The following is a 21626-nucleotide window of genomic DNA, read 5'->3' as shown; positions in this document are numbered from 1 at the left end:
TGACAACCCCTGATCTTTTATCTTTGTTACAGCCGCTACTGTACCTCAGAAAAGTCTCAGACAACCGGTACCTTAGAACATGGGATGGATTTTGACTTTGACTGATGCTGGTCTAGTATGCAAAGATAAGCTCAAAGGAGAACATTAATGGTACCAGCACTTGATGGTGTTAATATAATCCAAAAAAAGTGACCTCTTGGGCCATGTGTTGATGCAGGTTACTTGGCATGGGGTTCTAGCACATAATATACCTGCAGGATAAGGGTATGCAGAGCTATTTTCTTGCATCTCTAGCTTAAATCTTGAACTGTTTTTTTCCTAGCAAATTAATATTCACAGGGTGAAGGAAAAAAACAGGGTTGTACAACATCATGTATAGTCTGCAAAAGAAATGAGCATCTTTTAAAAATATCTATGTTCCTCTTTCATTGGGTATGTATTCATTCCTTATAGCACTTATGTCTCCATTTGATAAGACACAAAAAGAAAAAGGATCACCCTCAGTTGTTCAGAGAGCATTAATGTAAGTTCTCCCCTCAATTTTTAATAGTTAGAGCACCAGATGTGTTGGGCGAGGAGATGCATCTGAGCTCAGTGACAGGCTGAGAAGGGCTGACATGAGTAGCAACATGCTAAACCATTTGGGAGGAATGAGTAGATAGTGAATCATCCCAGACTTCAGTAATGTCACAGGGTGTCAGAAGGATTTTTATGAGATCTTATGTTACACTGGACAAACGATTTACACATATTTCTTTGAAGCAGTTTCCCTAAATTGTATACAAATTTGCATAGAAATCTCTGGAGCAGAAATCCCTTTCACGCTGGAAGCCCACAGAAACTTTACCGTGAGTATGAAATTGGACCTGAGAATTTACAGAGACAATATGCTTTATTCATCCTGTTCATCAGAGAGCCTTGAACTCTGTACAGAACTCACAGCCATCACCTGGGAGGTCTCATTTCCTCTCTTCTGAGGAAGGTGGTAGGACAGGCTGCCTGGATGCCCTTGAAGGCGTAAGGACCAGCTGTATTGCATCTCACAGGGAGGTCAGGTAGATGGTACTGCAAACATGCAAGTTGAAACACTATGAGTTGGTGTAGGTACAAAAATGCTGTTAGTGAGAATCTTCTTGTTATTTTTCTAAGTCCGTGAGAGACTTTTCTCTCTCACAGAAGAGGTAGCAGGGAATGTAAACAACCAAGCCACCTGCAACCTTGGAAAGTCTTGTTTATGGTATAGTAGAAAATATTCTGATAATGGATGTTTTAGGATTTTGGCCAATCACCCCCAAGGGGTGGCTGGTCCTTTGTCCAATTAGACTATGAAGAAAAAAGTCTATAAAAGAGTTTGTAAAATAATTAAATAAATCAATCTTGCTGCACAATTCCTGCCTGCTGGATCTTCTTCTCCTCCTCCTCCCTATAGCTGCGGGACACGGTGATATACCGTAGGAACCAGGCCTGCGGTAATAAGTTGGCACATCAAAAGAATGAAAAGTGGTCACGCCCAAACAATTTTAAAGGTACCTTGAGATGTGTTTCAATAATAACATGACCTAAATACATAGACTTTCATCATTGAAGACCTGTGGAGTCTTCCAGAGATTTATTAAGCAACTTGTCACATAATACATGACCTTTGCAGAAGCACTGCAGGGGCAGCAGGAGCAGCAAATTGTTTGCCTTTGATCCCATCCATGGTTGGTGAATGGTATTTCAGAAATTACTGATGGTACAACAAGGTGTGCTGAAGTAAATTTCATTATTATGTTATTGAGTTCAGATCAGTATGAAATAAATTGTTTAAATGCAGATACTGTGAGACACTGATAGGACTCAGGCTCAGATCACCTTGAAAAGTTTATGATAAATGTGTTCCTGAGAATTCTGTGTGTTCTCCAAAAGTGTGGCCTGGTCCTGATCTCCCTGTAGTTTGTGCCTGTGAGAGTAACTCCACTGAATCAGAGACCTAATGCCAGCATAAACCTGGCAAGTGAGAACAGAAGTAGACCGTGACTTTCCATATATGTTTTTTCTAACTAGTTTATTTTATTTCATTTTTCAGGACAAAAAATATATGGGAGCAAACCTAAAACTGTTAGTAAGTTTGACACCAGATAAAGATATGTTTTTCCAAATTCATCATTTTACAAGTGGACTTTCTATTTAAATTAAGTAAAGATCTTTGTCAAATTAATGAAAAAACGGAGCACATTATTCTTCAGGAAAAAAGAATGAGGTAACTAAATTGACGTGGTTTAGTTTTGGATGAGAAAAGATACACATGGCAGGAAATTACAGAGCACAGCAACTGTTTTGGCTGCAAAGGCAGTGAGTTTGGTATATGACATTACAGGGGAGAATAAGATAAAGACTAGAATTAAAAGGGAAAAAAAAGGCAAGATTCTTTTGTTATCATGGATTAGCAAGCCTCCTTCAAATATAGGGAAAAGTATTTTTGTACACTTTTGTCCAAACTACCTACACAGTCATATTAAGGTACCTAAGGTATTTCTTAATTAAAAAATAATTTTATTAATAAATCACTGTTGCTAATAAAGCTGCCAGCTCAAGGGAAGTTCTTGCCTAAAACTTTCAACATCCCAAATAATGCATGATTAAGTTCAAATGGGACAGACACCCAGGTTTTTGTTTCTCCTAAATTATAAAATTCAGTCTGCAATGAGCAAGCATTTCATTAAAACCTCCTTTTTTTCCTCTCCTGAAACTTGCAGGGAGACGATGAGGTGATACTGATCTGTATGGAGAGTGATCTATCATGCAGTTAGCTAAATGTAGTGTAGAGAAATGATATTATAAAGGCAACTCAGAAGTGTCCAAACATGAGGACTATTGGCTGTACATTTGAGTAAATCTATGCAAAATAAAAGCCTGGAAAATAAAACTCTTCGATCTTGATATGTTTCATACAGAAATCCACTCCAAAAGGGGAGTCAAGAGTTCATAGCAAATTCTTCCTCATTTACTCTGGCAATTTAACCAGCAGATGCTGAATCGAGCTCAGCCCAGGACCAGATGGTATTAATCCAGAACTTCTAAAGGAAATAGTAAAATTATTAACCATGATGTGCAATCTATTGTTTAGAACTATGCTGTTGCCAGGGAAAAAAAATTGTGTAAATGTGATGCCAGTGTTTAAAAAGGACTCCAGGGGGACTAAACCCTCGGTAAGCCAGTCTGTAAGCCTGGCATTCAGAGAAGGAAAACTGGTGAGGACTCTAATAACAGATAAAAATCTTTGGTTGCATGGTCTGGACAAATTTGTAGAGGAATTTGCAAAAAGAAAATTTGCGCCTTACAAATTCAGAGTCCTGAGCATGCGCACACGGTGATCTTGTTTGTTTTAAACAGTAGCTCCACAGTTGTTGGGATTTGCACGGGATATCATTCCCTCATGCATTCTGCGCTTGCTTTTGGTGGAAATTAGTACCTTCTGGAGTTAGTTACTTACCCCCCAACTCCTCAAGCCTGTGCTGCATGTGCTGCCTCCTACCACTGTGTTCTCAGCTCCTTTGCTGTCTGCAGAGAGCACAAAAGAGAGCTGTGTCCAGTGCAGCTTGGTTCAGTTTGCCTTTTTGCCAACTCCATGGAGCCTCTGGCCATGGCTGCTGGCCTCGTTGGCTTCATCCATCTTGCATGTGCTTAGCAGGCATTTCTTGACACTGAAGTGGGCCCATCCCTTGGGCTGGGGCTCAGTGAGGAGCTCCTGCTGTCCTGGGGAAGCTGGTCCTTCACCCTGTCCCGCATATGTTTGAAACCGATACGAGACCTGCACTGGCTTTACAGTGTTAGTCATACTGTCCTGCAGCCCTGGCCAGCCTCTCACACCCTGACAGCAAGGTGGTCAGTGGGACTGTGCAGTGGTGTGGACCACTGATGGCTAGCTGCATCCAGGACTCCCAGAGGTACAAAGGATAATTGAGAAATTAGAACTTCCAATGTAACTTTTCGATCTACATGCCTATCTACCTATTCCCGTTACTCATACTATAAAGCAAAGCTGGCAAGACTGGAAAAGAAACCCAGGCTTTCCAGTCTGTGTATATCAGCTTTGGGGGTCAGGACCTCTTATAAAGAACCTGTTACTGCTCTGCTTTTAAGTAAAAGGGATTTTAAATGTGAAATTAATTTTTCATTCAGTTATAGTAGAAATTAATTTCTAATATTAATTTGCATTTCTGGCTATAAACAAGCTATATACTGGGAAGTAAAAGCCCATGACTTTGTGAAAACTCCAGTGAGGATGATGTTTATGTATTAAAAAAGCAGGACTTTTAAACCATTGAGATCTTTGTGTTTTCCACTGGCGTGTAACTAATATGCCACAGTTTATCAGTTTTATCAAGTTTGTATTCAAGTCATATAAAAATTCTTGCACAGAGGAAATGTATAAGCTTCTGCTTGTATTAACTGACAATTCCAATTTACTTTCATAAGGTTTGATCCACTATGTGAAATCAGTGAGTTTTTCTGTTAACTTGCTGGAGTTTGGATCAGGCATGTACAGCACTTTCCTATGAAACTAACACTCCACCAAATGAGATAAATGTAGCTGCTTTTATTTTTCTGAGTCTACCTTATCTTCAGTTTACTCTGAAAAATACGAAGACAAGAATCATTTCCATGTAAGGAATGCAAAATCTTCACTATGTTTTTCTCTTCTCTGCCCTTTTATTAAGTGACTCTTACCATTTTAAATGTTGTTAGTTGAGAGACAGATTTATCACTCTCATCACTCGCTGGGTCTCATTTACAGGCTGTGACATAACGGGCTGACTCTGAGAAATGTTGCAGAGACATGAGTAGAAGCAATCTCACAAGGGGTTAATGCTGTAATCTTTTCCAAGCCTGTTTATAATCCCAACAGTAGTGCTGTAGCAGAGGAGGGTGGATCTCAAAAGTACCGGAGGGGATATGTGTGTGCGTGTGTGTGTGCACATACTTGTGAGTGTGTATGTGCACACATGCTTTGCTTTTCTGAATTGCTGTGTGTGCCCCTGGAAAAAATCTTGTGCAGCCAGAACAGGACTCTGTGTGCTGGGTACTCCTGTGGGAGAGTCAGAACAGCTTCCTTGCACAGCTGCCTCTCTTGTATTTCTTCTGCAGACTTCATTCAGAAACGTTCATTTGTTTACTGAAAGCATGGGCAGATAGTTACAAACCCACCTTCTTCTTCGTCAAAGCTAACCTGTGGGTACTGAAGAATGGAAATAGTTGATGCTAGTAGCTTCCTTGGGAATGGTACCAATATTACTGATTTCCTCTGCGATATCATCTTGGAAAATGACACTTTTTTCTGTGTGGATGATGCACCTTATCCTTCTAAAGGTATGTATGGAAAATTGATTTTTTTCAGGCAGTTTTAGTTCTAGGTGGATGTAGAGATACTATAGAAAGAAAGAGCTATGCAAAACATTTTCTCTGAGAGAGTGCAAAATCAACTGCTTGCTTTTAAGTTAGTATGAGAAACAGGCAGCAAAAAAATTAGTATGTGCTGGTTTTCCAAGTTCAAAATTCAACTAGGACAAAATTTGGATACAGTGGAAAACTAAAACAGTAGCACTTTGGGGCACAAAATGTAAACATCTCTGCTAAGGACTTGGAGAAACATGATTTTTACTCAATTCAATAACAATGGAGTGATCAGATCTGATACCATGTATGAAAGTGATTTAATAGGAAATTACAGCACTCTGAAGCCGAGAAAAAAATCCATGCATTAAAATATTTTCCGATTGCTTAATCTTCTCTTACTTTTGCATAAAATAGGATCTCCCATGGTGAATAAGTGGTGCACAGTAAGTAGCATGAGAAGCACATGCTTTAAGAAGTTGTATTTGACTCTCCAAATGTACATGGTATTGCTTGTATTGTAGTTTAATGCTATGCAATTTAGGTAGATCAGAATATGTTTAAGAATTGCAGCACTTTCACTTATTTTGCATTGGTGTAAAGACATAACCTTCATAAAATTGAATACAGAAAGGCTTTTACATTTTGATTGAAGGTTGAAATATATAATAATTAATCTGAGTTGAATACTATGTAACCGATCTTTTCTTGTGACAATTTTCAGATTTGCATCAGATAATTCGGATTCTGCTGTATTGTTTGATATTTCTGCTCAGCATTTTGGGGAACATTCTGGTGATTACGGTGCTGATAAGAAACAAGCGGATGAGAACAGTCACCAACACATTTCTGCTGTCACTGGCAGTCAGCGACCTGATGCTCTGCCTTTTCTGCATGCCCTTCACCCTCATTCCCAACCTGCTAAAAGATTTTATTTTTGGAAGTGCTGTTTGCAAAACTGCCACTTATTTCATGGGTAAGTCTGGGAAGTTTATACCTATTTTGAAGACTGACTAATAAGACAGGTGAGAAGGTTTTTAAAGACCTATAAAAAGCTGGTTGTTTCCATCCACCATTGAAGTTACCAATACTATGAAGAAACAGCTTTGTAGTGCAAATTGTCATGGTTCTGGTGTCCTTGGTCTGATCCAGCAAACACAGAGGCGCACGCTTAACTTTAATGACACACAAAAGTGTTTTGCTGGATGCGAAGATGTTGCACGATCAGACTTTAAGGAGGAACCCAGCGCAGGCACTTGCTTACCCATCACTGACAAGATGGTTATCAGCGTTCAGATCGCCCACCAGAACTGATGGGCTTGTACACCCTCACTAAGGGCAGGTTTTGCCCACAGATTTTTGGCAGCAGTGATACATAAAAAAGAAATAGGCCAAAGTAGGTGTAATTTGCAGAGCTAGGAAGTTGGAGCAAGTATTCTCTGCGGACAGACCAGGTGTGATCAGAGCTCACCAGGAGACCATAAAACACAGATACAGGTTTTAGAGCCTGACTTTAAGAAGCATCACTTTTGTATGCCTTGCCATACTCTTTTTGGTTGTGGAGCCAGGAGCTAGGAGTTTCAAAATGCCCAGGTTGTGGATGTGTGTGTATTTTTGTCTCACTTTGAATATTTCCTCTGCATTTGCTTGTTTCTTAACAACAAAAAAAAAAAAAACCCAGCCAAACAAAACCAACCAAACCAAACAAAAAAAGAGAAAAAGAGAAAGAAAAAGAGAAAAAGAGAAGAGAAAAAGGAAAAGAAGAAATGAAAACATTATGTAAAGTTTTTGCCTCTTTAGGAGACCCTTAGTTAGTTACAGAAAATTCAGGTCCCCTTTCAACCCATGCCCTTGAGAACTTTGATGTAATGTGAAAGTACACACCTAAAGTGTGCGAATGGGAAATCAACACCTTTTTGTAGATAAAACCAATAAAACTAAAGGCCATGTTTAAACAATTATAATGAATTGCTGGCAAAAATACCATAAAGCATTACTGAAGCATTGTCATCTTCCTCTTATTGCACACAGTGTAAATTACTTTATTAAAAAATCCAGTGAAATAGACCAAACGTAAAGTTCCTCATTATGAAGCTGTTTTATTTTAAGAGTCAGAATGTAGAGATTTCTCACTAAAGGTTCAGGTAACAGAGGCTTCATCTGACAGACACTGACAACCATTGCATCAACTATGCTCAATTTTTCATTTTAAGATGTAGAAAGACAAATTTTAAATTACAGATGATTTCTGTAAAGCAAACTGTAACAATATTGGCATTTGATAGTTTGACCCACATTCACAAAGACAAATAATCATTCACTGAAAGAAAAATTTGTGGCAAAGTTAAGAAGAAATAGCTATAATTTTACAGTGATGAACTGGGGCACCTCAATGACAGAAGCACAGACCACCGCATTGTATTTTATAAAATACGAACAGAAGAAATTAAGGATACTTGAAGGACAAAGATTCTGCATCATGACTTAATTTCTCCTTGTTTGTATCTCCATTAACATCTAATTAAAAAGTTGTAATAGATTTAATTCGCTTGAATGAGAAAATCAGATCATGAGTCAAGCAGTACACTCAAAAAAATTAAAACAGTAGAAAAGGAACTGTGAACATCTGTTTTAAGAGAGTAATTAACTGATTTCAAATGCTTTGTTTGAATTTCAGTGGAATTAGTGGAGTGAATAAACCACAGTAGCAAAGAGAATAGTTAGGAGTAAAATTGTCTTCTTTCCCTGTTACCAGAATTGTATGGTTTGACAAAGTGTGTATTTTTCTTGGACTTTTGGAGTAAGAGAAGCACAGAGCAGGAATATCAGTCTGGAGAAGTCTGGAGACCCAGACCCACTGCCCACATATTCTTCACTGGCTTAAACAGTATGGTGTTTATAAATATTTTTGCTTATAAATAGTTTGCTATTTTTTCAAATTTTTGTATGCATACAGAAGGCTAGCAAGACCATTTGAACATAACATAACCTTTAAAACAAGAGAATAACCTTTTCCTTAATTTTATATATATAGGTGTGTCTGTAAGTGTCTCTACATTCAACTTGGTTGCCATATCTTTGGAGAGGTACAGTGCCATCTGCAAACCTCTGCAGTCCAGGGTCTGGCAGACAAAATCGCACGCCTTGAGAGTGATTGCTGCAACCTGGTGTGTCTCCTTTACTATCATGTCACCATATCCAATCTACAGCAAACTGGTACCTTTCACCAAGTATAACAACACCACAGCAAATATGTGCCGGCTCCTTTGGCCAAGCGATGTCATTCAACAGTCTTGGTAAGACATACGTGGCTGTTAGCCAGTGCATAATTATCTGCTGGAAAATGGGATTTCGTGGTAGCAATAAGCCTATGGAAAATGAAGTGTTAACCTTCAGCAAATGTTTACACTCCATCATGCTTATTTAAGATGTAAAAAAACACCAACATGGTTTTGAGCCGCTTACATTTCGACATTTGCATGACTTTTCCCTGGTCATAGGAGAGGTTGCCCAACATAGCAATGATTCTCACACGATGGTCTGCTAAGCCCCGACTGTCACTGTAAAGAAAGCATCTGTCACTTGTAGTAGGAATACTTCTTTCACTCATTTACACATAAACTTCAACATTTTCAGATAAATCCTTGATTAATCTTTGAGAAACACAGACACATAGAAACGCCCCTCTGTGTGCTGCCTTGCCTGTTAATTTGTTTGAAGGTTCTTTGCAGCAGAGAAGTAGAATATGAGGCTGCAAATGTCTTATTTGAGAACTGAATCCTTTTGGTCGCTTATGGAGAACAGGGGCAGAGAGAAGAAGGGAGAGACATGTTCCGAGTCCTACACATCCAGGCAGAGTAAACAGCAGCACTATCAAACAGCAGTAGTACTTAGACATGATGTCCTTGCACGTTGACTAAACACTGACGCACCGAGAAAGTGTAAGACTTTTTTTGATACTGAAGGTCAGCTGGAATGGGGAAAACGATTAAAGTCTGCACCGTTTTGGTATGGTATATCCACAAAGAGAGTAACTTTCTGTTAATGCTTTCAGTAGTCTCAGGTATTTGGCAGCATGAGGAGGAAGGGTACAGGACAAAATTCTCTTCTCTGTGGTCTTGTTACAGGTTCCCAGGTGTGTTACTGAGTTTGCACCAAAGTCACAGGGATCAGAAGAGACACAGGCTCATGGATGCATTTAAACATCATTATTTCCCCAGCTTGTACTCAATCAGAGAAGCTGATGAGGAGAGTAGCAGATGTGAAACCAAGTAAAAGCTGCTTCTTTTACCAAAGAGATTGCCGGTCCTGGGATCCCTCCTCAGGAGCACTGCATGGCTCCAGGGATGAAAACCCAGGTTGCGGCTGTTCTGTCTTTGCCCACATGTGCCATGGCCCTCAGGAAGTCAAATCTCTCTGAAACAGAATAATAGAATAATTTACATTGGAAAAGACCTCTAAGATCATTGAGTCCAACCATTAAAACATTTTTAATGTACCAAGGACCCCTTTGAGAATCAGCAGCTGCTCATTTAGCTTCTGCAGGGCAGTTTTTACATTGTCCAAAGCTACAGGGCATCTGATGCTTGTTTGGTTACAGCAGGAGTCCTACTCAGGGGCAGAGAGAGCTTCTGCCGCCTTTAACCCTTGTGGGAGTGGCCATCTCCTCTAGGCTGCATAGGTGGAATGAAAGATGGTTTGCATCCATGATAGTCTTGTTCCTGCCTGTACCGTTCTGGGGGAAGCAGGAGAAGAAGTAGGAAGCTTCAAATTTCCAGAGGTGTCAAAATGATACTTTGTATTGGCATGAAAAAAATTCAGAAAAGCTTGAAATCCTGTCTTCCCCAATTCTCAGTTGTATGAAAAGGAGTTTTTCTGGTTTTGTGCCATTCCCTATTCTCAGTGTGTCTTTTGATTCCTTAGGTACACTTTCTTGCTACTCACGCTCTTTCTTATTCCTGGGATTATAATGATGGTTGCTTATGGTCTAATTTCTTTGGAACTCTACAGAGGAATAAAATTTGATGCCAGCCAGAGAAAATCTTCACGAGGTAACAATGCATTTAGGTTTGGGATGCAGTTTTTAAAGTTACAGTTGAAGCTATGAACAGTTATTTTGAGGTTAATAAAAGGAAATCTTTCTATTTGCAAAAATGATCATTATGGTCAGTTATGTCATGAACTTGCCAGCTGCATTTCTTGATTAAAGTTACTCTGCTGTTAGCAAATAAGCCTTTCCTCTGGCTTGTTTGCAAAGACTCAGGGCAGAATACACTAAATTTCTAATTTGTTTATTGTAGAAACACCAAGATTTTTTTTCTGGCCATGGATGAAGACCATTTTTGTGAATAAATGCCACAATTATAATTGTCAGATTAGGATAGAAGCATATAACCTTGGAAACTTGTCTTCTGTCCATACTGGACTAAGCAACGCTCTTGAACCTTTTGCATCATAGAGATAAGATGTGAAAATATTGGGAGACAGTGGATTCAGAGTAGCTGAATAACATGACTGACTCAGAAGCAGGCCAGTGCTTTCTTTGCAGCAGTTGCTCAGCTATGAATTATGTTGTTTGTTTAGGTTTAGACTGCATTCTTCATTTTTTATTTCCCTCACTGTTCAGAGATACTTTGCCAGCTATTTAAACAGCACTTTATATGTACAGAAAGAAGAATGAGTTTCTGCAGCACCAAATACGAGGATGGAGATGGATGTTACCTCAACAAAACCAAAAGAAAAAGGAAAATGCCATTGCAACAGCTCTCTGCTATGAGCCACAACAAAATAGAGAGGGTGAGAAGCAACAGCTCTTCTGCCAACTTAATGGCCAAGAAACTCGTCATCCGTATGCTGATGGTGATAGTGGTTTTGTTTTTCATTTGCTGGACTCCCATCTTCAGCGTCAATGCCTGGCGCGCCTTCGACACGGCTTCCGCAGACCGGCGTCTCTCAGGGGCTCCCATCTCCTTCATCCACTTGCTGTCCTACACCTCTGCCTGCGTGAACCCCATCATTTACTGCTTCATGAACAAGCGTTTCCGCATGGCCTTCCTAGCCACGTTCACCTGCTGTGCCAAGCAAAAGCCCCCCGCAATACAGGAGGAGGCTGCTGATGAAGAGGAGGGGAAAACGACGAGGGCTTCCCTCTCCAAATGTTCTTACACACACATGTCTGCATCTGCACCCCCCTGAGCTGCACCAGGGAAGGCAATGAGTGGTGAATTGTCTGGTCTTGGAAAGTGACTGTGGCATCAGCTGAACATGATTTAGTTCGGAGTTAATGAAACACTTCAGCTGACAGTAAACACAGTGAGAATTTTATGGGAAATAGATGCTATCACTGTCTGAGTGTTACATTACTTTCCCTTCAAAAGTACAAAGGAGGAAGAGTGCTCTGAAGATAAAGGACTTTATGGAAAGCCTTAGAAGTTGCTGTATTTGTCATAAATTCCACTGCAAAAATTGGTGTCCTTTACATCAACAGCTTTGCTCAGTTTTCAGATGCAGTTCTGAGTATCTCTTAAAATTTCTAAGATGGTAATAGATTATCCTCAAACATGAATATGTGTAATGCAGTCTTCACTTCACTAGCTATGCCTCATAAGCAAAAATCTTTCTGTTATATTTGTAGTATATTTTCACATTATTTTAGCTGAGCTAATACATGTTGAGATAATTTTGGTGTCACTCTCACGGCAATTCTGGGGTGGCAAGAATGGGCTTGTCCATGTGAAATGAATGCTTTTAAGTAAAACAATTTCTTTTTTAAAATAAAATAAATATTGTTGTCTTTGTGGGTGGAATGCATTCTTCGCTAAGGCAATAGCATAAATTAACATAAATTAATGTATTTTTCACTTATTTAAACCCCACAGAACAAGGACAAAGGAATGGCTTTCTTCTGTGCAGCTGAAAGCATCCCCATATGCAAGTGGCGGGGTCTTAGATGAGCCACAAAGGCTCATGTGGAAAATTCCACACTGGGGAAGCACAGGGATAAATGCTTGGGATAAAGCAAAGAGGTGCTTTACAGAGGATGCAGGACTGCAGACGCAGGTTGGTGCCCATGGCACCATGGCACATTTCACAAATACGTTCAGAGCCACTCCAGGCACGGCAGTGCCAACAGGGAAGTAAAGCCATCGGGTGCAGGATGGCAGAAAGGGCAGATACAACGAGCAAAGGCTGAAAGGCTTTGTCAGAAAACAGTTTTTCTAAACTATGGAGCAGCTATTTTCTCCAACTACACATACCTGTAAACAGATTCAACACAGATAAAAACAGCTTTGGATGATGTAATTACCAGTGCTTTGTTGAGCAAGGAATCCAGTCTCTTTCCGGTGCAGCACACAGGTGAGTGTGGGTGTTCAGGTCTTGTCCTTTGCTCTGTGGAACCCAGATAGAGAAGTTACATCACTTATTTTAGTTTGTGAAAATATCCTGTTGGAGATGTTTCTATCTTCTAGCTGAATCAATATCATTAAACACCCTTGTTATTAGACGAGATTAAATTTGAGCACAGTGTGGAATGTAGATGTGGATATTAAATATAAGCCTTCTCAAGGTTTTTAATCAGGAAAATCTGATCTCTTTACAGAATGATTTTAAATTAGAAATGTACTGTGAGTTCCAGCACCCAGATCCATGTTCTGCACTCAGTTATTGCCTGAAATGGTTTACCCTAACAGCTTAGCACACAACTTTGGCTATTATTTTTTTTTTCATCCAGCTTGTCCACAGACAGGAAATTAAAAAAAAAATTCTAAACACTATTTATGCACAATCCATAGAAACAATGTTTTGCCTGCCTTGTTAATAAAGTAGCACTGCTCCTGGAACGGTGCTGAGACTACTGACATCGATCTGACCTTTTGCAAATACACAATGAATTAAATTATGGGACTTAATTCATAACAGTAAAATGAAAATTTTACTTCACTTAAGGACACAGGTTGAGATCCTCTACAAAACTGCCCTTCAGTGTTGAAACTGAAGGAACAAACTTAGCTGCTTTGGAATTTATGTGGAACAGTGACAGCAGAAAACATATTTGTGAAGTATTTTATACCCTTTGAAAGCCTGGATCTATTATAGATAATAACTTAAAAACTGTTGTTTAAGTGAGAAAACCCCTCACATTTTACTAATATACTGGATGTGACTATTGCTGGCTATGTGCTGTATTGCAGGACAGCCCATGCCCCAGCTCTGTGTGCACTTTCAAAAGCAAATTCCTTTTTATAGATGGAGCTGCTCCAGTACCTGAAGAGTGACATACCAGGACATGCACAGTTCACCTGCTCTCACTGATTGAGTCTGAGGATAGTGGTTTCAGATGAAAGCCAAAAGCTATTTTCAACAATGCCTTAATCAGATCTCAGCCCCCCGCGGCCTCCAGTACCTGTGGCTGAAAGGAGCAGAGTTTCTGATTGATTCCCCTCTCGTAACTGTCAGGGAGCACAATTTGGAGGTGATGAAATGAGGGAGGCAGGAGAAGATCCTGATGGAGTGGTGGCTGGGAGACAATCAGAGAAGGGTTGAAATGTGTCATTTCTCCAAGGCCCATCTGTGTGTGCGTCACTCTTCCCCTCCACTGCCCCCTCTGCACCTATTTTCTTGTTATACCAACACAATATTTCTTTTGATTAAACTCCCAAAGCCACAAACCTTACACCGAATTCCAGCAAGAAGAAGGAATTAAGCTTTTAAAATGTAATATTGCAATCCAGTAATTTTGTCTTCTGCCTTAGTCTCCTAGCACAGGAAATTTCAGCCTTTCTGCATCTTAATGCCATTTTTCCTGATCTGGGCATTGCAGAAGTCATTCCTGGCTTCAAATGTTGTCCTTTCATTGTTAAATAATCATAGCATCCTCCCAGTACCTTTAATTCAGATGCTGATGTCACTGAAAAGGTATCTTCAGCAGTAAATATGGGTGGAATAAACATACCAAAGAGCCTATGAAATCTTCTCATTTTAGCAGTAGTTGACAGTGGTTGTGGGGAAAAATCCTACCCTACTACTACGAGCAGTCCCTAAAGCAAACTGTTTTCCAGATGTAGCAGACAAATGGCAAACCAATGAATTTCAGGTGCATAATGCCCATAAATCTCTGAAGTTTTTATCTTCTTTCCCTTTCTCCCAGCTCCCAGGGTTTTTTTTCCCCCGCCCTCTGTCTTACCTCTTTCAGCTGCATGACACCATCTGATTTTTGTCCTGCATGCTTCTCAGTCTCTAGGCTACTTTCCCACCACCACCAATTGCTAGATGATTTTTTCCTCTTTGACATGTTTATTTTCCTTCCCAGATTTACTTTCCCAGAAAGCACTCTCATCTTCATTTCCCCTGTCATCTCCAGCTGACAGACTCCTGGAGCAGGTTTCTTACTCGAAGCAGTGTATTCTGCCCACAACACAGCAGCTCTGCAATCACTGCCTTCAGTCCTGTGTCTGAGTTCACACGTCGGCTCTCAAGCACCGGCTCTCGAACAAGCAGGATGTGCTAGTTCAGAAAACAAAAGTGTAGCGTTAAGTAGCACCCAGATCCTCCTTTGATACTTCTGTCACTATTACTTGCAGCCTCTATTATTAGGGCATGCTTTAAGACTGATGTCTTACAATACTGCTAAATACAGCACTTGGTGAGGGGTCAAAGTAAAGGTATTTCACTGTTGCCAAGGCAAAGGACCTTAATGCTCTCAATGGAAAGCTGCATGTGGATTTGGAACTCCAGCCACTAGAGGTTTACATCCTCTTATATAAGCCATGACCTCTTTTCCGATACCACCAAGCCCTTCTTGGCAAGGTGGGGAGCCTGTCCATGATCTCACCTGCTCCTGCATTTCCTCCTGCTCTTCCTGCCTCCGAGCCCAAGGATGGTGCAACCCCAGTACACCCACCATGGTTCATCACAATGCTTTTCTGGCGTGGAATAGATGACTTCAGGATCAGTCAATACTGATATAGATGTTGAGCTAAACTGAGGGTTTCTAGTGGCAAAAGATGCTTATTCTCAAAAGGAAAGTATAGAAAGATAAAACCTAATGGTTTTGATTTTGAGAAAGGTTTATGTGAGAGCAGGGGCTGTAGCCTTTTTACTACAGCATCAGAGTGGTAGAGAGTATAAAATGAAAGTTTAGACTTTTGGTTGGGTTTTATTTGTTTGTAAAATGTTTTGCTCTTCCACTTCAAATACAACATGGACCAACCAAATACCACTTCACTCAGGTGTGCATGTAGGTCAGCAGTTTGCTCACCCTCTGGCCACAGTCTTGCAGTCAATTTTTCTGTATGCATTATTAATTTCAGTTAAACAGCTTCAGCTTTTTATGCCCAATCCATCCAGCATGCACCCAGCTCTTTTCTCATGGGTTACATCCAGCATAATAATGCATGCCTTTAATGTGCCAGAATTTCTGTCTCAGTGTGTATAAAAAACTACTTCTAGCATTACCTTTTTTATTTTTTCCTTCTGCAATGCTTGTTAGGCTGCCTTGGGTATCTCCTAAAGAAAAAAATGCAAAGGAAATGTTCATGAATTGTAAAACTCCTGTTTTGCTTGCCTAATGGCAATTCATCCCTGCTAGGAGCTATTTGTCTGCATCTCCACAGATAACTATGGAGTGAAGAGTTTTCTTGGCTTCCACTCCCAGTTGTGTCCAAAAAGCTAATTCTGAGCTAGAGAGATGTCAGTTGTTCCACTGTATGGTGAGACAAGAACAAAACATATTCATTAGCATCAGCTGGTAGTAAACATCAAGTAGGAATCATCCCCTATGGGGTAAACACCACTTAATTGATGTCCTGCTACTTTGACAGTTATTAAATATTAAACAAAATTTCCCGATAGAATGAAGAAATGCAACTTAAATACAAAGTCTGATTTAAAACAGTAGACAAAAATCACTGCATATGTCCTTTGAAAGTCATACAAACACCAGAGTTACAAAACAGGCATGAAGAAAAGTCACACACACAGAGCCTAAATCCACAGGAAAGACATGGAGCTACTCATGCTCTTTGCCTGCTGTCAGAGACAAATTGTTTTATTATTATTGAATGGACATTGGCTCAGGGCCTTGTTCTGAGAATATTTAGCAACTGCTAAGAGGCCTCATTCCTGACCAAGTGAAGAATGACACACAGAGCTGAAACCACAGGGGCAATTAAACAGATGACAATGCCCAAGTGGGAACTGCCCAACCAGCTGGGAACTCTGCATTGACTCCTACGAACCTGCTGTGGGCCTTCTAACACCTGAGATCTTCAGGATTTCATAGCTAAACTGAAGATAGGTGTGAAGCAACCAGAGCTGCTCCTTGCTCTGAAACTGGCTCAAATCTCAGCCCATATCCCTATGGGGACATCTGGCAGTGTTGCTGTGACTGGCTTGCTGTTATTGCAAAGGAATATAAGGATAATAATGTCATCCAAGACACTCTGTCTTTGGAGTTGCTTTCTCTGCAGGCATCCCAAAAGATGGTCCTGCCACATGCAAGTAGGAGAAAAACCACTACAGTTATGGCACTGAAATAAATTCATTGTGTCAGCAAGGGCACAGCTGTTGCTTCTTTGGAAAACCAACATCATGTCCGTTCTAGCTTCCCAGGGTGCTACAACTGATTTAACGTACCTCTGACCACCCTGTGGTGACCAACAAAGGTTATCACAGGATTAGGAAGAGGCTGTGTGTTTAAGACAAAGAGCTTTTCATTTGCTGTCCAGATGTGGTCAGTGCTCATGTTACAAGTTGCAAAAAAAATCAGTGGTGACTAAAGCAAATAAGACTAAAGCTATCAGACAGGTTCTCACAGTGCATTTTTAACAAGAAGAAAGTTCTGCTAATATCAAAGCCTTTACTTCACTGAGATTGCAGATCCAGGGGAAGCATCCAGAAAATATATCTCAGGGCCTTTGTGTTTATTAAATAGGAAACCTATTTTAATATTATCAGCTGACTGAGGCAAAACAATACAGTCCAGGAAAGCCTGTCAGACATAGTTCTATATTCCCTGGTATTTCTAAAGCATTTTTTCCCTTTCGTATTTATTTCCTTCTTTTTTTTTTTTTTTTTTTTTTTTTAAGCAGGAAAAATAAAAGCTTTGGAAATTCAAATAATGTTTATTGAAAGGCAGGGTTTTCCACAAAACCCAAATGTTTATTAACATCCAGCATGACTCCTCTACTGCACTGATTTGTCAAATATTTAATAAAACCTGGATAGACTTTCTTTGGTACACACTGAGGCCAAGACTAAGACGCCTCCAACAACAGAGGCAGTGTAGAGATGGAATGGGAGAGCAAGCAAGCTGCAGGTGCCCAGCTTTGTCTGATACTGCTTTTGTGAGATCTGTAAGAGATTAATAAGACTGGTAGAAGAGTATTTAGGAAGATGGTGATTGAAGTCAAAGCTGAATCTGATGCACTTGCAGCTGAAACATGGCTCTGCAGGGCCCAAACACAGGGCTGGGGCAGGAATGGAAGGGAAGGAGAACGGGAAACATTTTGGCCTTGTAGAGGGGTGGGGGACAAAAAGTCATAGTGAGGATGGAAGGACACGATCTTGGTCTGTGGAGAGAGAAGATCATTGCAAACACTTTTTAATTTTGGATTGGCCTCTTTAAAGTAAAAGAAAAGGCAGATGTGCCCTGTATGGGAGGGAGGCACATCGTGGGGGAGGAGGCAGAGAAAGGTTTCTCTAGGCAGCAAGATGGAAGGAAAATCAAACTTCATTCTGGGTAGAGAAGCACTCATTTTAGTCAAGGTGGAAAGTGAAGAGTTGAAGAGATAATAACTACACTGGAATGAATTTCTTTTCTCCAGGCCTTGTGTAGGGTTTGCAGCTGAAGGGATTCTGTCAGCAGGACAGACCAGGCAGGCAGAGCTGAGGGTCTCAGCCACGTGCTCCAAGCACAGGAGCCAGATGGAGAAGAGCTCCTGGACCACGGAGAAGCTGCAGCACACAGACCTGCTGGCAGCAGCACAAGCTGGGCATCTCTCACCTGAGGAGTCCAAACTGCACTGCCAAGGTATCACTGTGCTCTAGTCCAGCTGACGGGCTGAGAGAACACAGCCTGTGTTCCTCTGTCCCAAAGCCCAGTGCCCAGCCCCCTGTGCATCTGTGGGAGCTGCTGAGAGCTGCTCCTCCACTTCTTGTCCACCAGCCAACACAGAGCTCACCTCTGCTACCACTGCCATGGTGGGATGCAGCCTCCAGGGACATGATGCTCCATCAGACAGAGCAGGAGTGACAAAGGCTTCATACACCATAAAAACTAGTTGCAGTCAGGTAGAAAAACAACTACCTAATGAAGCAAGGGATTATTTTAAAAAGCAACCGAAAAATCCCACAACCAAACCCCTCCCCAAACTGTGGTGCTTGCATTTAATTCAGTTACCAGTAACTGAAACAGGCTACTCTTCACTAGCATCCTGTAAATGAAGTTAAAAAGTACTCTCTGCTAGAAGGAAACAGGTATTGCCTCTCCTGCCCCACTTCCAGCTCACTTTTCTAAAGCTCTTTTTCACCACAGAGCTCCTGTGTCCCATTTTGAGGACTGACAGCAGCAGCCTGCTGTGCATCTCAGTGCTACCACCTGGCTTCGCTAGATAATAATTTTCAAACTTACGTGTCTGCTTAGGCTACAGTGCCTTGAGGGTTCAATTATTCTCCTAACTCTACCAGGAGTAACATTTCTAAATTAATATAACCTTACCAAAATGCAATTTTATAACTGATTCATGTTGTGTCTCTGCTTCCTCCAAATGTAGTTTGAATAATGTTTTCTAATCTACTAACACATACAACAAACCAAAGAACTTTGATATTATTTCCATGAGCCTGTGGGCTCAAATGTAGCCATCTGTGCAACTTCAGGCTCTACATGTGTGCCAAGAATTGTTATTTACTTACATTTGTCCTTGGTCCTCTCTGGAGGAACATTATTTGTGCAAGTGCTTTTGAGCACTTTGCTGTGTTTGTGAGAGTCTCTCCACCTGTGTGATCGGTTATCGCAGGTAGCAGGCGGGAGGGCTTTGAAGGAGGGACACTTGGGAACACCTGCTTTTTAGTTACACCATCAGGTAAATTTACATCCACTTCCCCTCCCCCCCCCCCCCCCCATTTTTTAATACTGCAGAATTTCACATCTGGCTTGAGGTCCCTCTACTTGGTTTCATAGCTTTAACATGAATCTTCCTCTTTCACCTCCTATGACTGATCTCTAATTCCAGCAATTCCCCTTTTCCTTGGGGAGTATCTCACACACAGGTCACCAACAAAATTACTGTTTTTTAGTATCCAGGAAACTAAAGCAATTTTTGATTGCGTCTCCTGATGCATTGTGTTCAACTTCATCAAATTTAAAAGGTTAATTTTGTTAATATTTCAGGATTTCCATGCCTGCTCTGACTAATTACCGTTCACAATTGCTGGACCAGCTTGCACATTTCGGTTTCTTGCATTTGGGCCCTTCAGCTCTTTCTGGGGAGTGAAGTGAGATATGACACCTAATTCCTGGTTAGAAGCAGCCCACAGGGGATGCTGAAAATAAGGGGAGACACAGATATATTTTCTGGATTTCACTCTCTACAACACATTCTAAGGAAGGAGTGACAGCACATACATGTGTATCACTAAGGAGGGTGAAGGTTTGGGCAGCAAGGCAAGAGGAGATCAAAATTTTTAGCACCTGGTGAAGTAGGAGGCCACTGATTACATAGATTGCATCTGTGTTGGAGAGGAAATTGGTCTAAAATGCAGACATGTAAAGTCTTTTGGCAAGGGTGAGTGGATGAGGTAGTTTATACCGGCAGCAGAAATGTTCAGAAAGGAATAGCTCGATCCTGCAAGAAATGTGTAAATAAAGGCGCACGGTACCTGAGGTGCTGCTGATGGCATGGAAACCTTGTATACATTTATTAGGTCGTTCTACTCCAAGTCCAGGTCAGTCCCATCTAACGCCGTTTGTTCCCAAACAGCAGCTCTGCAAATGATCTTGGGCTTACATCTGCAGGTTCTGTTGCAAGCGTAAACTACTACATCCATAAAGGACAACTCCCTTTTTCTCTGAGTATCCAGGAAGAAACTGTGTATTTTTTTTCAAGTGTTTGTCCACACTAGTAACAAATACATCTACCCAGAATCCTACTCTGGGTGTGTCCATCAGGACTTAATTCTGACCACAAACATCCATCTATGGTGAGGGTGGGGCTTGGAAGGCCACAGAAGCTGAGAGTCCATTGGACCAGTCAAAGTTCAGGCCTCATTTATCATTATTTTTCATGTCATTTCAAGCAGGCAGGATAGGTTTAGTGCAGTAGTAAGGCAGTGGAGGGTTTGTATAATTTACAGGGGAACAGTTCTTTCACTTTTCTAATGAACTTTTAGCTCTGCCTCTAAGCTGAGATTCCTGCACCTCTCCCTTCAAAAGCTCAGCTGATTACCAGACTGACTTACTTAGGTGCCTTAGCAAGTAGAAACCAGCACACAACTGGCATATTCCTCATCCCACAATTGCCAGAGCAGAGGTTTTCTGGGCAGCAGCTACAGCTTGAAGCCCAGTAGTCCCCAGTTTCCCTTATACACAAATCCACTCTTATCTCTTGCATTTTTGCTGAAGGTCTGCCACATCCAGATCCTTACTGAGGATCTGAAAGTGCTGAAGGCAACAGTTCTTCAGCATCCTCAGTTAACATGACTTTTCATTTGTGCACATCAAATAATTCTTATTTCTCCATCTCAGGAATGTAATTCACTCCTTGAAGAATTTACAGTTTAACTCCAGCTGGGAAATTAGGTAAAGTGAGAGTTCTTCAGGAGCTTTCTCATTAAACTACCCAAGAGAAAATTTTTTGATGGAGATAAGCCAGTCAGATTTAATCTTTTTTTGGCAGGAAGAAAGATCCTATCACCAAGAGAGAAATTCTGATTTAAGGTGAGAGAGAATCAGGTTTTAGTTCTTTCTGCCTCAGGAAAGGGATTTAAAGCTCAGTTTGCTCCATTCCAGGCAAGATGGACTCACTAAATGGTTAGATGGAAGACAGACTTTAGAGCCTCTCTGGTCTGGTGTTTTATCAATGCCTATAAACTATTCTTTATTGCAAAAACAAGGAAAACATAAATCTTTAGAGAAGTATTATTTTAATGAGATGCACCCCAACTTTGCATTTAAAGTAAGTATCTTGACCAAACTTTTTTCTTTCCCCTTTCCCCCCCTTTTTTAAAAAAATCTTTAGACTTGCTCCCTC

General features: G+C 40.7%; 1 protein-coding gene and 1 long non-coding RNA gene across 3 annotated transcripts; one reads left to right on the top strand and one right to left on the bottom strand.

Moving 5' to 3' along the window:
• The first annotated feature begins 1506 nt into the window (after positions 1 to 1506).
• Positions 1507 to 12175, top strand: CCKAR (cholecystokinin A receptor). 2 transcript variants are annotated; one of them, XM_032110056.1, is made up of 5 exons: positions 1507 to 5352; positions 6101 to 6352; positions 8411 to 8672; positions 10300 to 10427; positions 11003 to 12175. In XM_032110056.1, exons 1-5 carry the CDS (start codon positions 5229 to 5231, stop codon positions 11569 to 11571), a joined length of 1335 nt encoding a protein of 444 aa, XP_031965947.1. In that variant the 5' UTR covers positions 1507 to 5228; the 3' UTR covers positions 11572 to 12175. The 2 variants fall into 2 exon arrangements, with proteins under 2 accessions (XP_031965947.1, XP_031965948.1); XM_032110057.1 differs by having other exon boundaries at positions 1508 to 5352; positions 11045 to 12175.
• Positions 9104 to 19217, bottom strand: LOC116444554. The gene is made up of 5 exons (XR_004240383.1): positions 15832 to 19217; positions 14767 to 14880; positions 13781 to 13894; positions 12683 to 12765; positions 9104 to 9792 (listed from the first exon to the last, which is right to left on the bottom strand). It is a non-coding gene; the product is annotated as an uncharacterized LOC116444554 (long non-coding RNA).
• Between the last annotated feature and the right edge of the window lie 2409 nt (positions 19218 to 21626).

The sequence above is a fragment of the Corvus moneduloides genome, chromosome 5, assembly GCF_009650955.1.
Source record: "Corvus moneduloides isolate bCorMon1 chromosome 5, bCorMon1.pri, whole genome shotgun sequence".
NCBI classification, from domain to species: Eukaryota; Metazoa; Chordata; class Aves; order Passeriformes; family Corvidae; genus Corvus; species Corvus moneduloides.
The sequence above is the reverse complement of the archived record's forward strand: the minus strand, read 5'-3'. Positions and strand labels throughout refer to the sequence as shown.